Here is a 14,252-nt window from a genome sequence, read left to right on the forward strand (position 1 = left end):
ATGGGCTGGGAGTCCCAGGACGCCTTGGAGGGCATGGGCTGGGAGTCTCAGGACGCCTTGGAGGGCATGGGCTGGGAGTCCCAGGACATCTTGGAGGGCATGGGCTGGAGTCCCAGGATGCCTTGGAGGGCATGGGCTGGGAGTCCCAGGGTGCTTAGAGGGTCATGGGCTGGGAGTCCCAGGACGCCTTGGGGGGCATGGGCTGGGAGTCCCAGGACGCCTTGGGGGGGCATGGGTTGGGAGTCCCAAGTCTCCTTGGGGGGGCACGGGCTGGGAGTCCCAGGACGCCTTGGGGGGGCCTTGGATGGGAGTCCCAGGACGCCTTAGGGGGGCATGGGCTGGGAGTCCCAGGACTCCTTGGAGGGCATGGGCTGGGAGTCCCAGGGCACCTTGGAGGGGCATGGGCTGAGTTCCAGGACACCTTGGAGGGGCATGGGTTGGGAGTCCCAGGGCCTGAGGTGTAGCATTGGCTCTGGCAGAAGCTGGCTCTTCCCTTCTCTCTGGACCTTGGTTTACTCGTGTGAAACGAGATCACAGGAGCATGTGACAAGGCTCCTAAGAGTCCACGATTCTGTAACTCCAGTGTCTAGACCACAGAGAGATGCTGTGGCTCATGCCTGTTTCTGCTCTGGTCCATGAACAGGGGGCTGGGCTGTGGCTCTGACATGTCAGCTCACTGTGCCCAGGACCCATAGCTGTGCCTCTCTGTGGTTCCCAAGCCTGGCATAACCCAAAACGCAGCAGATGCTCAGTAGCTGAGTGAGAGGGGAATGAGCTGAAAAGAGTCCCTCCAGCCCCCTCCCCAGCTGATGTCCCCAGTGATTCTAAACTAGAACCCGAGAAGCAGCCAGGCAAATGCATGCATTTGTCTCACCAGATGGGGAGCAGAAACACGGGCCTGAGTGGGAGTTCTTGGCTGGTCTAATTGACAGAGGCTGGACCTGAGCCGGACCCAGTTCTTTGCCCCTCCCAGCAAGTAAAAAACTCTCCTTTGCAGTCTGGGAGAACTGTGGCTCACAGGGATGGTGGGGCTCATGGGCGCTGGGCTGGCTGGGGGGCGGCATCCCTTCCCACCCCATTACCTCCAGGGTCAGGGTGGGGTTGTCCAGGATGACGTCCCGCTCCACCACCACCCCAGGTTCGTCTGGGACCTTGCACACGGCTGTGATCCGGATCATGTTGTCTGACTTCAGGTACTTCTCATACTGTGCGTACGAGATCTTCACGGGATACTCTGCCTCTGGAAGGAGAAGCCAGGGGATCGGAGTGAGGGGGAGTGGGGATGGCTTGTGAACCTTCCTCAGAACTGACACCAAGCCAACGCAGGGCGAGCTGGTGGGAGGATCTGCAGCCCCGGGCTGGACTGAGCCCTCCTTGGGCCAGGTGCTGTGAGAAGCGTCCCTCTGGTCAGGGTGGGCTCCAGTGCAGGGGCCAAGGAGACCCCAGGTCTGTCTCTGGCTGGGCAGATTCCCAGGAGGATGAGCTCACAGGGGATAAAGATACTGCTGCTTCCTCCCCACCCTGAAAAGTGTTGGAGGGCAAGTGTCCTTTTTTTTTATTTTTTAAATTATTTGTAGAGATGGAGTCTCCCTATGTTGTCCAGGCTGGTCTCAAAATCCTGGACTCGAGTGATCCTCCCACCTTGGCCTCCCAAAGTATTGGGATTATAGGCATGAGCACTGTGCCTGGCCATAGGTGTCCTCTTGAGGGGCAGGGGAAGAATAAAAATGCCACCTGATTGCCTAACAACAGTAGCAGTCATGAGAAACACAAATAATAAGTAGGAAGGGAAGCCGGGGTGCTGGCCAAACAAACGCTTAGGATCCTCCCAGTCGTCTAATAGCCCGGGCTTCTATTGCCACTGCGTCCCCCTCATGCCTTAGATCTCTCCTGCTTCTAAATCATCCACACACCAGCCAGACAAAGCCGTAGAAAGCTAGTTTTTTTTTGTTTGTTTGTTTGTTTGTTTTTTGAGACGGAGTCTCGCACTATCACCTGGGCTGGAGTGCAGTGGTGAGATCTCGGCTCATTGCAACCTCGGCCTCCCAGGTTCGAGCAATTCTCCTGCTTCAGCCTCTCAAGTAGCTGAGATCACAGGCACCTGCCACCATGCCCAGATAATTTTTTTGTATTTTTAGTAGAAATAGGGTTTCACTATGTTGGCCAGGCTGGTTTCAAACTCCTGACCTCGGGGTCTGCCTGCCTCAGCCACCCAAAGTGCTGGGATTACAGGCGTGAGCCACGGCGCCTGGCCTGGAAAACTGTTTTGTTTTGCTTTGTTTTTTTTTTTTTCCTTCTAAATCACTCTTCTTCCGTGTCACATATCACTTCAAAAATCTTCTGTGGCTCCTCGTTACCTTAGATACAGTTCAGACCCCTCAGCCTGGCCCTGTGTCACCTGTCCCTTAAAATAACCTTCCTCACTTCTTGTTCTGCAGACAAAACAGGCACCTTTTGTCCCCATATTTTGACTCACAGCATTCCCCCAGATGGAAATTACTCCCCTGGCTTTTCTCCATGCATCTGGCTCCTTCCCCATGCTTAAAGTCCCCTCTTCTGACCCTGCGGGCCACGGGGCCCCCCTCCTCTGATGGGCTTAGGTGCTCTCCTTCCTCAGGCTGTCATGCTGGGTGGCCTGGGGTTGCCCCAGGACCCACAGTGTCACATACTCTTTTAGGTAAGACTGCAGAGGAAGCTGCCTCTGCTTTTAGCACTGGAGGAATTTGCCAACAGTGCCCCACATGTGGAGAGGGCAGGCCCTTGCATCAGCGGGTCCAAGCCTCACCATCAGTGACCACTGAGGTTCAGAAAGGGAGGGAGACTTCGCCAGGGTCATCCAGCAATATCTTGGCAGACAACCAGGCTCTAAGACCACTGTATACCTGCCTCCTCTCTCTTTTCCAATCAGTTCTGCAAAAGGATTTTTTAAAAACCATTTCCATCCTGTGAATTTTTTTTTTTTTTTGATTTCCAAAAGTTGCTCTTTTGGCCAGTCATGGTGGCTCATGCCCGTAATCCCAGCACTTTGGGAAGCCAAAGTGGGAAAATTGCTTGAGGCCAGGAGTTTGAAATCAGCCTGGGTAACATAGTGAGACCCCCATCTCTATAAAAAACTTTAAAAATTAGCTGGGCATGGTGGCATGCCTGTAGTCCTAGCTACTTGGGACTATAGCTACTTGGGAGGCTGAGGCAGAAGGATTGCTTGAACCTGGAGTTTGAGGCTGCAGTGAGCTATGATCACTTCAGCTTTAGCCTGGGAGACAGAGCAAGACTCCGCCTCAAAAAAAAAAAAAAAAAAAAAGAAGCTCTTCGTTTGAGTTTCTAAGGTCAATAACAGCCAGGCAGTTGCTTCTGATATTGAAAAGATTTCTGTTAAAATTCTGCCAGAAGACAGATGGCTAGGGGATACTACCTTCTGACAGGTGTGACACCTCTCAGTTTCTTTGGAGACAGAATCCTTTCAAGATGGGCTGTATAATTAATCAGTTTCTATTAGTCCCTTATGTGAAGCGAATAACCACCCCACCCTTGTTAATCTGGTTTGTAAGTCCAAACTTTTCATAACAGCTTCAAGGATTTTACCAGTGTGGGCACACCTGCATTCTAATCCTTCCACAGACAGCCTTTATCTGCTCCACCTTGTTCTCTTCCCATCCCTGCTACCCAAGGGCAAGGAGTCGCCGTTTCTCCCAAATGCTCAGATCTCTAAGAAAGCCTGTCACTGTTGTCAGGACTCCAGAAAATCCACCCACCCCGTGGCAGCTGTGGGGGAGTCCTGGGCCAAGGTTTAGGGCCCCGTGGTCATTGCCACCTTCCCAAGGTCAAACTTGAAGAGTGATTAGTTGTGGGGTGGGGTGAGGTGGGTAACAGCAATGCAACCTAGAAAACAGGGGATGGTTCTGGACTCAGCGTCAGAAAACCTAGGACCAAGACCTAACACTGCTACTACCTATGACACTTTATCTCTGAAGCAAGTCACAAATATCTCCCAGCTTCCCTTTCTGCCTCTGTAAGATGGATATTGAAAATCTGCCTTGTTTTTTTAGGAGGTCAAACTGTGTGAGTTGGTGTATACCTGTAAGGGATATTGTGCCATAGTTAAGAACTGCCAAAGTCTCCCTCCTTCCTCCCTTGGGCCGTAATAGGATTTTGGTTGGCACCACCCTGACATTTGGTTGTCATCACTCTGCTCATAGAAACAGCAACTTCCAAAGCATAAAGTCGTGGCTTAACCACAGGGGCTGATGGCTGCTCCATTCTTAGCTAACCTGGAGCCCCGCAGACACGCTGCAGCCCCAGAAGGCCATTGGCTACCTTGAATTTGTGGATCCCCTCCAACTGAGGGATGCTTTACCTTTCTCGGGGTCCAGGGACAAGGTGGCAGAATCCCTCCACACTTCATGTACAAGTGTGCCATTGTAGACGATGGTCCAGGCTGTCATGTTCACTGTCACTCTCTTCCTATCGCTGCTCAGGTTTTTGAGCTGTAGGACCAGGTTGACTTCTTTGCCCACTTCCAGCAAACCAGTGACCTTGAACTTCCCGCTGATGCTGGGCTCCTGTTCCTCTGTTTCCGAACCCAGTGAAGACGTTGCACCAAATGATGCGTTGGGTTTAAGTTTCCCCAAAGCCTTTTGGAACACTCCTCTTTCCTCCTCAGAGCCTGTGTGGTGGGAAAAGACAGAAACACCCCAGAGATGTGGAGGCAACCTGGGCAGAGGACAGTGCCCGGCCTGGACAGGTGGCCTGGGACTGGTGCTGGCTCTACTGCTGCCCGAGCAGGCATTTGACCTCCGCAGGCCTCCTGCTCACCCGTCTTAACCTGAGACTCACAGACCAGCTGCTTTTTGGTGCTTTTCCAATCTGCTCTCAATTTCCCGGAATCTGTAGAAAGGTTTCATCAGCACCTACACACAATTACTATGTGGTTTGATCATTTGTTTGTGTTAATTAGGTTAGATTTCATTTTTTTTTTTCTGATAAAAGGTCTCTTGTGAGACTTAAAGAACAAACAGATAATTTCAAGGTAAGTCACAAGAACCAAGCTGAAAAAGATTAGAATACATTCATAAGCCAAAAAATAAGGTGATGATTTAGAACTGACTTCCTTAAAAAATATTTTTTGTAAACTGTGTTCTTCTGGCTTGTTTCTAAAGGTGGCTTGAGAGCCAAGGAGTGACATTTTGATCTGTGCCAGTTGACAAGGACTTCCCATGGCCGACAGGTTTCCAAGTTATGACTAGTTGAAATTGTCAAGAGATTCCAGGTTTCAAAGCTGCAAGTGCTGGAGGAAAGGATGGGTTTTCTGACTCTCACTCAGGCTATGGGCACTGCTGAGTGTGATGGCATAAGTGGCCCACAGAGAATGACAGGGATGTACCCCAAAACGGCTCTCAGGGCACACAGAACTGAGTAACTGACTGCAAGCCTCTGAGCCAGGGCTGACTGAGCAGTTCACAAAAGGCCTGACCTGAAGATAGATCTATGAGAAGGTGCTGACCTTCCAGGAACCCAGACAGAGGTACACAAGGAAGACTGACCATGTTTACTCCGCAGACCACACTTAGGTTCTCCCACTTTCCCCAACAACCTGTAAAATGCTTAAGGCACCAGATGGCCTTTTTGTGTGTGTGTGTGTGGCAGGGTGTCACTCTGCCACCCAAGCTGGAGTGCAGTGGCATGATCTCGGCTCACTGCAACCTCCACCTCCCACATTCAAGAGATTCTCCTGCCTCAGCCTCCCAAGTAGCTGGGATTATAGGCACCCACCACCACGCCCAGCTAATTTTTGTATTTTTCGTAGAGATGGGGTTTCATGATGTTGGCCAGGCTGGTCTTGAACTCCTAACCTCAGGTGATCCTCTCACCTCAGCCTCTCAAAGTGCTGAGATTACAGGCGTGAGCCACTGCACCAGGCCCCGATGACTTACCATAAGCACTTTATGATACAGCAAGCCCCTTCCCATAAATTACATGTGATTTGCAGATAATTCAGAGGCCGACTTATCCATGCCCATCAAGTTAAGACCCTAAGAAGAGACACAGCTTGTCCAGACCACTCTGAGATGGACTGGGACGGTCATCTGCAGAGGCAGAGAGGGGGCCAGTTCCTTGGTGTCTGGACCCCGGTCTAAGTTTCCTCCCACACACCCTGCTGAAAAGGAGGCAGGCAGCCAGATTACCTAAGCTGCTAGTTCCTGGTGGGCTGGGCTCCTTTTGATGCCTTCCCATTCTCTAGTCCAGTTGTAAGTCCACACCCAGAGCTGAAGGCAGTGCACGGATCTGAGCCTTCCGTGCCTGGGACCTCGAAGCCGGTGTGTTTGCACAATGAGGCTTGGAGCCTTGATGCCTATATAGGTCACCTGCTGGGCTTACTCAAGACTAAGCTTCCTCCTGCTGTTTTCTCCCTTTGCTGTTGTTATTGCATCAATACTTAGCAACCTATTTTATTGGCTTTTCCTCCCTGGGGCCCTCAGAGAGAAGCTAGAATCATTAGGTAAGAAGATCTGGGCAGCATCAGGCAGGGTGATCTGTCCTGTCACGTTAAGGGCTGGGGCATTGCCAGGAGTCCTCCAGAGACCCCCTCCCCCCACCCCCACAATGGACCTGCTCGTTCTCCATTGTTTAGGAGGTTTGGCTGGGACAGTCAGAGATCAAGGTGTGAGGGTAAGGTGAGGAACCCCACAGGGTCATACAGCCATGTAAGCAGTGCCTGCAAAGTAGTCACCTTGGGAGGTTATTGTTCCTTCAAGGCTGCAGATGTTCAAACTGATAAAGATTACCACTGCTATTTATCAAGTCTTGACTATATGCCAGGCATTGCACTTGGTACTTTGTGTACACTGGCTCATTTAAATCCCATTGAGGACAGGCATTGCTCTTCTGATTCTTCAGAGAGGAAATGAGGGCTCAGAGATCAGAGGAAACTTGCTGGAGGTCGCACAGTTATGGCTGGTAGAGCTGGAGTTCACCTTGTGCCCCAGAGTTTTTGCTCCCTGGCCCACTACGCTTGTTCCTATGTCATAACATTGTTGGAAATACTTGTCCTACATCTCCGCCCTCCACACCCTTGGCCCATCTGCAGTGTCCTCTGTCGCATCCCCAAGGCCCAGCATGAAGCAGATACTCAGTCAGGGCTCAGAACATGTTTACTGACTGAGCGAAGGGATATCTGACCTCAGTCCTGGGGATGACCTGCAGAGGAAGACTGGAGCCAGATTGAGGTCACCAACCTCCTAAAATTGTGCCTCTGAATGTTCACAAATACCAGCACTGGAGGAGCACCCACCTGGACTTGAAGTGAGATCCCATCTCCTGCACTCAGCTTTCCTCTTTTGTAAACTCGGCCAATAGCAATAGCCAACAGTCACTTAGAGATTCAGGGCTTACTTTAGGGGGTACTGCGTGCACCTTTGTAATAATACTTTTCTTGACCCCTCAGAACTAACCGTGAGGGTCAATGGAATGAAGCATTTCAAAGCATTTTAGAAAGAGTGAAATGTTGACCCCATTAAGGAGTGACTATGGCCTGCGAGAGCAAGCACTAAATTACTTTTGGCTGTTTCTAAAAGTGAACTTCAACTTCAAAGGCAGAACTTTTGTCATCACTGAGAATCCTCAAAGAGATGCACTGCTGGTTTCAAAAGCAACTCTGAGCAGTGAATGTAATTGACTTGAGGCAGCCTTGCAGCAACTGGCCTTCCAAGGTGACTTTAGGGTGACCAGCAATATATGGCTACCTGAGATTTCAGGGGCTTGTGCATTCATACCATGTAATCACACCTCATCTGGCCTCTTGGGAGATCTCCAAACGTGCACAGTGTGAGCCCACATCTCTGGGTTTCTCTGTCCATTTCTTTGTTCAGATGGCTTTCTGCCTGAGTTTCTCGGAGGCTAGGTCAGCAGACGGATGGAGAAATCTCTCCTAAAGCCCTTGGGGGCCTTTCAAGGGGGCTGTGTCTCTCCCTATGATGTCCAATCATGGTGCTGTCACCCCAGCTGTGCAGCTGAGACAGGGACACAGCTGGAGATGGCTGAGTTGACAACCATCTGTGCCCTGCAACAAACTTCCACTGGCACAGCAGCTGCCCATGATGGTTTTGCACCCGCTGGAAACAGTCCTGGAAGGTGGTTGTTAGGTGCTAGGGAGCAATCCTATCACTCAGGCAGAACCGGCTGCCAGTGCGGGGCAGGAGGAGACCTTTTCTCCTCTCCACCCTCAGAGCCATCCTCCTTCCATTAAGCTCCTCACAGTACCACCCCGTCAGTGCCCCTCCTACCTTCTGGGTACTTGTACTTGTCTGTGACGTCCATGCGAGAGTTGCTGCCCACCGCCTTGGTGCTGATATACCTTCCAATGCTGCGACTGTCCACAGAATTCTTCCTCTGCGTGCCAGTGTTGCTATCAAGCAGCCAGGTGATGCGGTCGGCATTAACCTCCGCGAAGATAAAGGGCATGTCGAAGTTGAGGTTCACGTCACCCTCTCGAATGCCAATGACCGAAGCGGGGCCGCACTGGAACACTCCTAGAGGCCAAGATGCAGAGGCTCAATATATGCCAAGGCCACAGCCTGCCCAGTGCTCAATTCCCAAGGGCCTTCCAGGACCACCGCAAACCTCTACCTCTGCCCCTCCCAAATTCCTTCACCCCGACCATGTCGCACTCATGTGGCATTCCGCAGAGACCTCCTGGGCTATTATTCTCTTGCTGGTCAAACTCACACCCTCCATAAGACCACACATCCCGCATTCCACAGGCGCCTCATCCATGCTAACCCACTGTCCTTGGTCTGTTTCCTAAAGAGGAAAGTCTTGCTGTCTTGTGCTCAAGGTGGATGCCTTTATTTTTCTTTTTTTTTTTTTTTGAAATGGAGTCTTGCTCTGTTACCAGGCTGGAGTGCAGTGGCACAATCCTGGCTCACTGCAACCTCTGCCTCCCGGGTTCAAGTGATTCTCTTGCCTCAGCCTCCTGAGTAGCTGGAACTACAGGCGCATGCCACCATGCCCAGTTAATTTTTGTAATATTAGTGGAGACAGGGTTTCACCATGTTGGCCAGGATGGTCTCGATCTCTGCTCGTGACCTGCCTGCCTTGGTGGCTGCCTTTTTTCTACCTCTACAACTCATTCGTGCCTAGAAGCCCATCACCTTCCTATTCCTGGAAGACTTCCCTGAACAGGCAGCCTACATGGGCCTCTTGTTCCTCTGAGCTCTCAAGCCTGACCATTTCTTCCCTCCCCTTAGAATTCAGCATAGCAAGTTTAGATAGTAGGTAGATAGATGGATAGGTAGGTAGTCAGTGCCTTTCAGTTTTTTTCTCCACAATCCCGAGAAAGAACTACATTTGACATCTTGGCACACATATGATATAGAAACAAAAGTTTCACAGGACAGTGGTCCTTAGTCTAACTATATCTAATGAACCTGGATAGTTTATGTTCCTTTCCCCCTTTTCCATTCCATTCCATTTCATTTTTCTTTCCTAAAATGATGGCCACAACCCACTAACTAGATCTTATAACTACTAATGGGTTGCAATGAAAAGTCTGGAAAATAGTGGCCTAGCAAACATCTCAGTTACCTCCAAGCCCCCAGATTTAGTAACATACACTGATTCTGGTAGAGGAGCTTAGGGTTGGGGGTGGGGTAAGACTTAATTTTCACTGTTAGTCCTTTAGAATAGTTTGAATTTTTTTCAACTATGTGCATGTATTACTTTATAAATCGCTCATCGCTTTTTTTTTTTTTTTGAGACACAGTCTTGCTCTGTCTCCCAGGCCAGGGTGCAACAGTGCGATCTTGGCTAACTACAACCTCCATCTCCTGGGTTCAAGTGATTCTCCCACCTCAGCCTCCCAAGTAGCTGGGACTACAGGTGTGTGCCACCATGCCTGGCTAATTTTGTATTTTTAGTAGAGACAGGGTTTCACCATGTTGCTCAGGCTGGTCTCGAACTCCTGACCTCAAGTAATACACCCGCCTTGGCCTCCCAAAGTGCTGGAATTACAGGCACGAACCACCATGCCCAGCCCCATAAATCACTTTTTAATGTTTCAAGAAACAACTGAAAATGAGGGTAACAGACAAGACATACTCTAGAGGTCAGAGGAGGGAAGAGAAAACACTCCTGGAGAGTCTGGGACCCAACCCCTGATGGGGCAGGAGACAGAGAAAGGCCAGAGGAGGGAGCAGAGGCCCGGGATGGGGATGGCAGAGGCAGCCTGCCTAAGGGGGAGCTTGGCATGGCAGAGAGAGCTGCTGTGGGTGGTGACCAGTGGAGAATGTGGACTAAACCCCAAGGGCAACAGGGAACCGCAAATTTTCTGTGCTGGGAGGGAGAAGCAGCTGTAGTTGGTGCAGGAAAATCATTACTGGAAGAGGAAGGCTCCTCTCTCTGCTCACCTGGCCTGTGCCAAGGCTCTTTGCAGCAACAGCAGCCTTTGTGGGTGCAGGGCAGGCACTCACTTAAACGCAGCCCAAGCCAAACAAAATTAGCAGGGGAGATCTATTTTTAAAGCTATTTTTGTTTTAATCCTGTCATGCATTCCAGAGATGGAGAGGGCTTTGGAGTTACTACCCTATGCTGCTATCCAAGGCTGTAAATAATTGTGAGGCACACAACTTAGAACCACACCCCGAGAAGTTACCTTGGCTCCTTTCCTGAGGGGTAGCGTCCAAAACCTGCCATCCACCGTACGAGGGGCCCAGGTCAGACCTCACAAACCAGCCTTCATTCCAGACGTGGAAATTCCTGCAGACAGAACCAGAGACTGCAGCACTTGCCCAAGACCACACAGTAGGTGAGCAGCAAGACAACACATCTTTACACTTATGTGCATCGAGTGAGTTTACCCTGCGACTGCTGTTATGCTAAGCCCTGGTGAGCACTGTCTCTGGAAATCCTCACAGCACTGTGAAATGGGTACTATTTTTATGCATGGCAGGGTCAAAATTTGGACCCGTGTATGCCTAACTCCAAAGTCAAAGCCTTGACCAGCATGCACCTTTCTAAGGAGCAGAACAAATCTAAATTGGAGCCAGCTACCCAGGGGCAAACCCACATAGCTTTCTCCCTGTGCCTGGTGGGGTATGCTTCTGTGCTCTATGTAGTCTGAAATGAATGGGGTTGCAGCAGGAGTAACTGGCCTACCTAAGAGCCACACAGTCTTTTGGCTGGGGTCTGTACGGAAGAATGACATCTGCCAGTCCTCAAATATTATTTGTCTTGTGTCTCAATTTGTAAGTCTCAGTCACCACAAGGCACAGCCAGGTAGCCAAAGTCTTATTCTGTTTCCCAGTTCTGCCCTCTTCTCTCCTCCTTTCTACTCCCATGGAAACTACACTGGTCTTGGTACCTTTCAGATCAACATGAAGAAAATACAAGTCCGACATAAATCCAAGTTCTAATCAACGTGGAAAAAAAAATTCTATACTCAACAGGTGGAAAAGATAATTCTAAGCAGACTGCCCATTTCAGAAGCCATAAAGGAAGAGACTCACATGTTCGAGCATGTAAAAATATTGAAGTTACATGTAAACAAAAAAACAAACAAAAAACCTGTAGTTCTGTTTCTGGTATGGAGTATAAGCTCAAAACAGATGAATCCTTTTGTATATAATGAGAAACTGTGGGAAAAAAATGAAAAACTAGAAAATACATCTGAGGATGATCAAAGCATGAAGACTTTGGAGAGGAATCAGAATGTGGAGGAAGCTGCACTTTTTATGAGTTTGCTCTAAGGAAAGGCCACAGTTGGGGTAAAATGCATGGAGCAAGAACTCAATGGGCAGCCCACAGCTTTCTGACCTGAGGAACAAGGAACAGAGCCTGGGCCAACCTGGGTTGCTGCAGAGTGAGGGAGGATTTCTGCCCAAACCTCTGAGTCACTCTCAATCATGCATGTATGAGGCAGACCACGAAGCACTGAGTTGGAGATAAAAGCACTGAACCAAGAGCAGAGCCACTTACTGCCTACCACAGGGGAGAGACAGTCTGCACATTGAGTCACCCAAGATACACGGCTAAAACAAGATAACAGAATTCAGACAAATCCAATGTCTGGGGTATGAGCCAAAATTACTCAACAAACAAAGAACCAGGACAATGTGACTTATCCTCAAGGGAAAAGACAGTCCGCAGAGACCAACCATAAAATAATCCAGATGTTGGAATTGTCAGACAAAGACTAAAGCAGCTACTGGAGCTAGGCTTAATGAAATAAAGAAAAATATGCTCATAATGAATGAAAAGAGAGAAACTTTTGGCAGAGAAATAGAAAATATGAAAAAGAACCAAATGGAAAACTTTAACTGGAAAAAAGACCAATATCTGAAATTAAATGATGTAACAAATAAACTTATTAGCAGAATAGAGATGACAGAGGAAAGAGTCAATAAATTTGAAGATAGATGACTAGAAATTATCTAATTTGAAGGCAAAGTGAGACAAACGATTGAAAAAAAAAGACAGAAATATATGCAACATACATGCTAGATATTTACTGTAGCAATATTATAATGTGCTTACAAATCAATAAGAAAAAGCATACTTTCTTTGAACTAAGTGGTGAAGAAATAAGAAATAGAAAAAGAAAAACATGCCTATAAATAGCAATGAGCAGTCAAGTTTTATAAGAAATACAAATAACCACTGAACAGATGAAAATAGTTTTAACCCCAGTACTATTAAAAGAAAATTAAAATGACAAAGAGATAACATGACAGAGATACATAGATTACACCTGTAAGACTGACGGAGATTAAAGCATAGGGTGATGCTCATTGTTGCACTCATTTCCAGGTGGGAAACAAGCACTGTCATACTCCACTGGTGGGAGTTTAAATTGGTATGACCTTCACGGAAAGCAATTTGGCAAGGAATATAAAAACCTCTAAAAATCTGCATACCCACTGAGCCAGTAAGTCCACATCTAGGAATTTCTCCTATGGAAAAACTCGTGTAAGTGCACATAGATGTACATCCAAAGGTGTCCACCGAGGCATTGTTTGTAATAGCAAACATGTTGGAGCAAAAGTTCATCAATAAGGGAAGTGGCAGATAAATAGTGGTAGAGCCATGCAATGGAATTTACAACATTTCTCAAAAAGAACAAGTAAAATCAATCTAGTACTTACAGGGAGAGATGTCTAAGAGATATCATGACATAAGAAAATCAATGTGACTGAACATCATATGTTCTCCTTCATAAGTTGGGGCTAAGCTATGAGGATGCAAAGGCATAAGAATGACACAATGCACTCTGGGGACTCAGAGAGAAAGAGTGGGAAGGGGTGAGGGATAAAAGACTACAAATTGGGTTCAGTGTATACTGCTCAGGAGATGGGTGCACCAAAATCCCACAAATCACCACTAAAGAATTTACCAATGTAACCAAATACCACCGGTTCCCCCAAAACCTATGAAAATAAAAAAGGAAAAAGAAAAAAAAAACCCTATGTGTATATAGGTAGATGTATGATAAATCCATCTATTAAAAATTATACATAAGACGTTGGTGAAAGTTAGTCCCCAATAATTATATTTTCTTAGATATCCACCATTAACAGTTTGGTGTATGTATTATGTATATAGCGCATACAAACTAAGTTTTATGTTACTTATTTCTGTAATGTTTTTATTTTCTGTCATGTGAATTACTCATTACTTCTATAATTAGAATATATATATAATATGAATGATCATAATTAACACAGTGTTAACACAGAAAGTTGTGTTCTGTGTTATTGCATATATTAACTTATTTAATCCTTACAACACCCTAAAAGACAGAAATAATTATTCTTCCCCATTCAACAACTCCAGAAACTGAGGTTCAGAGAAGTTAAGTGACTTGCGAAGGTCTTACAGTGAGTAAGCAGAGTGGGATTTGAATCCAGGCAGATGGGGTTAAAGAAGGGAAATAGTTAACAGTAGCTTCCATTTTATGTAACCTGATTTTACATAGGTTCCATTCCATATCACAGAATATGATGCATTTATGATGCATTTGAAATGATGTTATTTTTTAAGATTTTTTAATGACATGGGGAAATGCTCATGATATAATGTTTAGCAAAAAACACATGACTAAAACTAATGGTGAAGTGGCTGGTTTCGAGGTGTGGGAAAAAGTGGGATGTATCTATTACATGTTCTGTCTTCTACTCATGCCTTGTAAAATGTATCATCCCAATTCTACAAATAACAATAACTCACAGAGAAAAGATGAATGGAAAACTACCAAGTTTTAAAAA

The 14,252-nt window shown here is 47.5% G+C and overlaps 1 protein-coding gene across 1 annotated transcript in view; it reads right to left on the reverse strand.

Annotated features, from left to right (window-relative positions):
- TGM3 (transglutaminase 3) overlaps positions 1 to 14,252 on the reverse strand; it is a 48,344-nt gene that overhangs the window by 5,980 nt on the left and 28,112 nt on the right. The window contains exons 8-11 of the mRNA XM_032295627.1: positions 10,646 to 10,749; positions 8,280 to 8,525; positions 4,355 to 4,663; positions 1,083 to 1,240 (exon numbers count right to left, since the gene is read on the reverse strand). Coding sequence (XP_032151518.1) covers positions 1,083 to 1,240; positions 4,355 to 4,663; positions 8,280 to 8,525; positions 10,646 to 10,749 — 817 coding nt within the window. The remainder of the gene's footprint in view (positions 1 to 1,082; positions 1,241 to 4,354; positions 4,664 to 8,279; positions 8,526 to 10,645; positions 10,750 to 14,252) is intronic.

The sequence above is a fragment of the Sapajus apella genome, unplaced genomic scaffold (assembly GCF_009761245.1).
Source record: "Sapajus apella isolate SASKATOON/1434 unplaced genomic scaffold, GSC_monkey_1.0 scaffold33, whole genome shotgun sequence".
In the NCBI taxonomy this organism is placed as follows: Eukaryota; Metazoa; Chordata; class Mammalia; order Primates; family Cebidae; genus Sapajus; species Sapajus apella.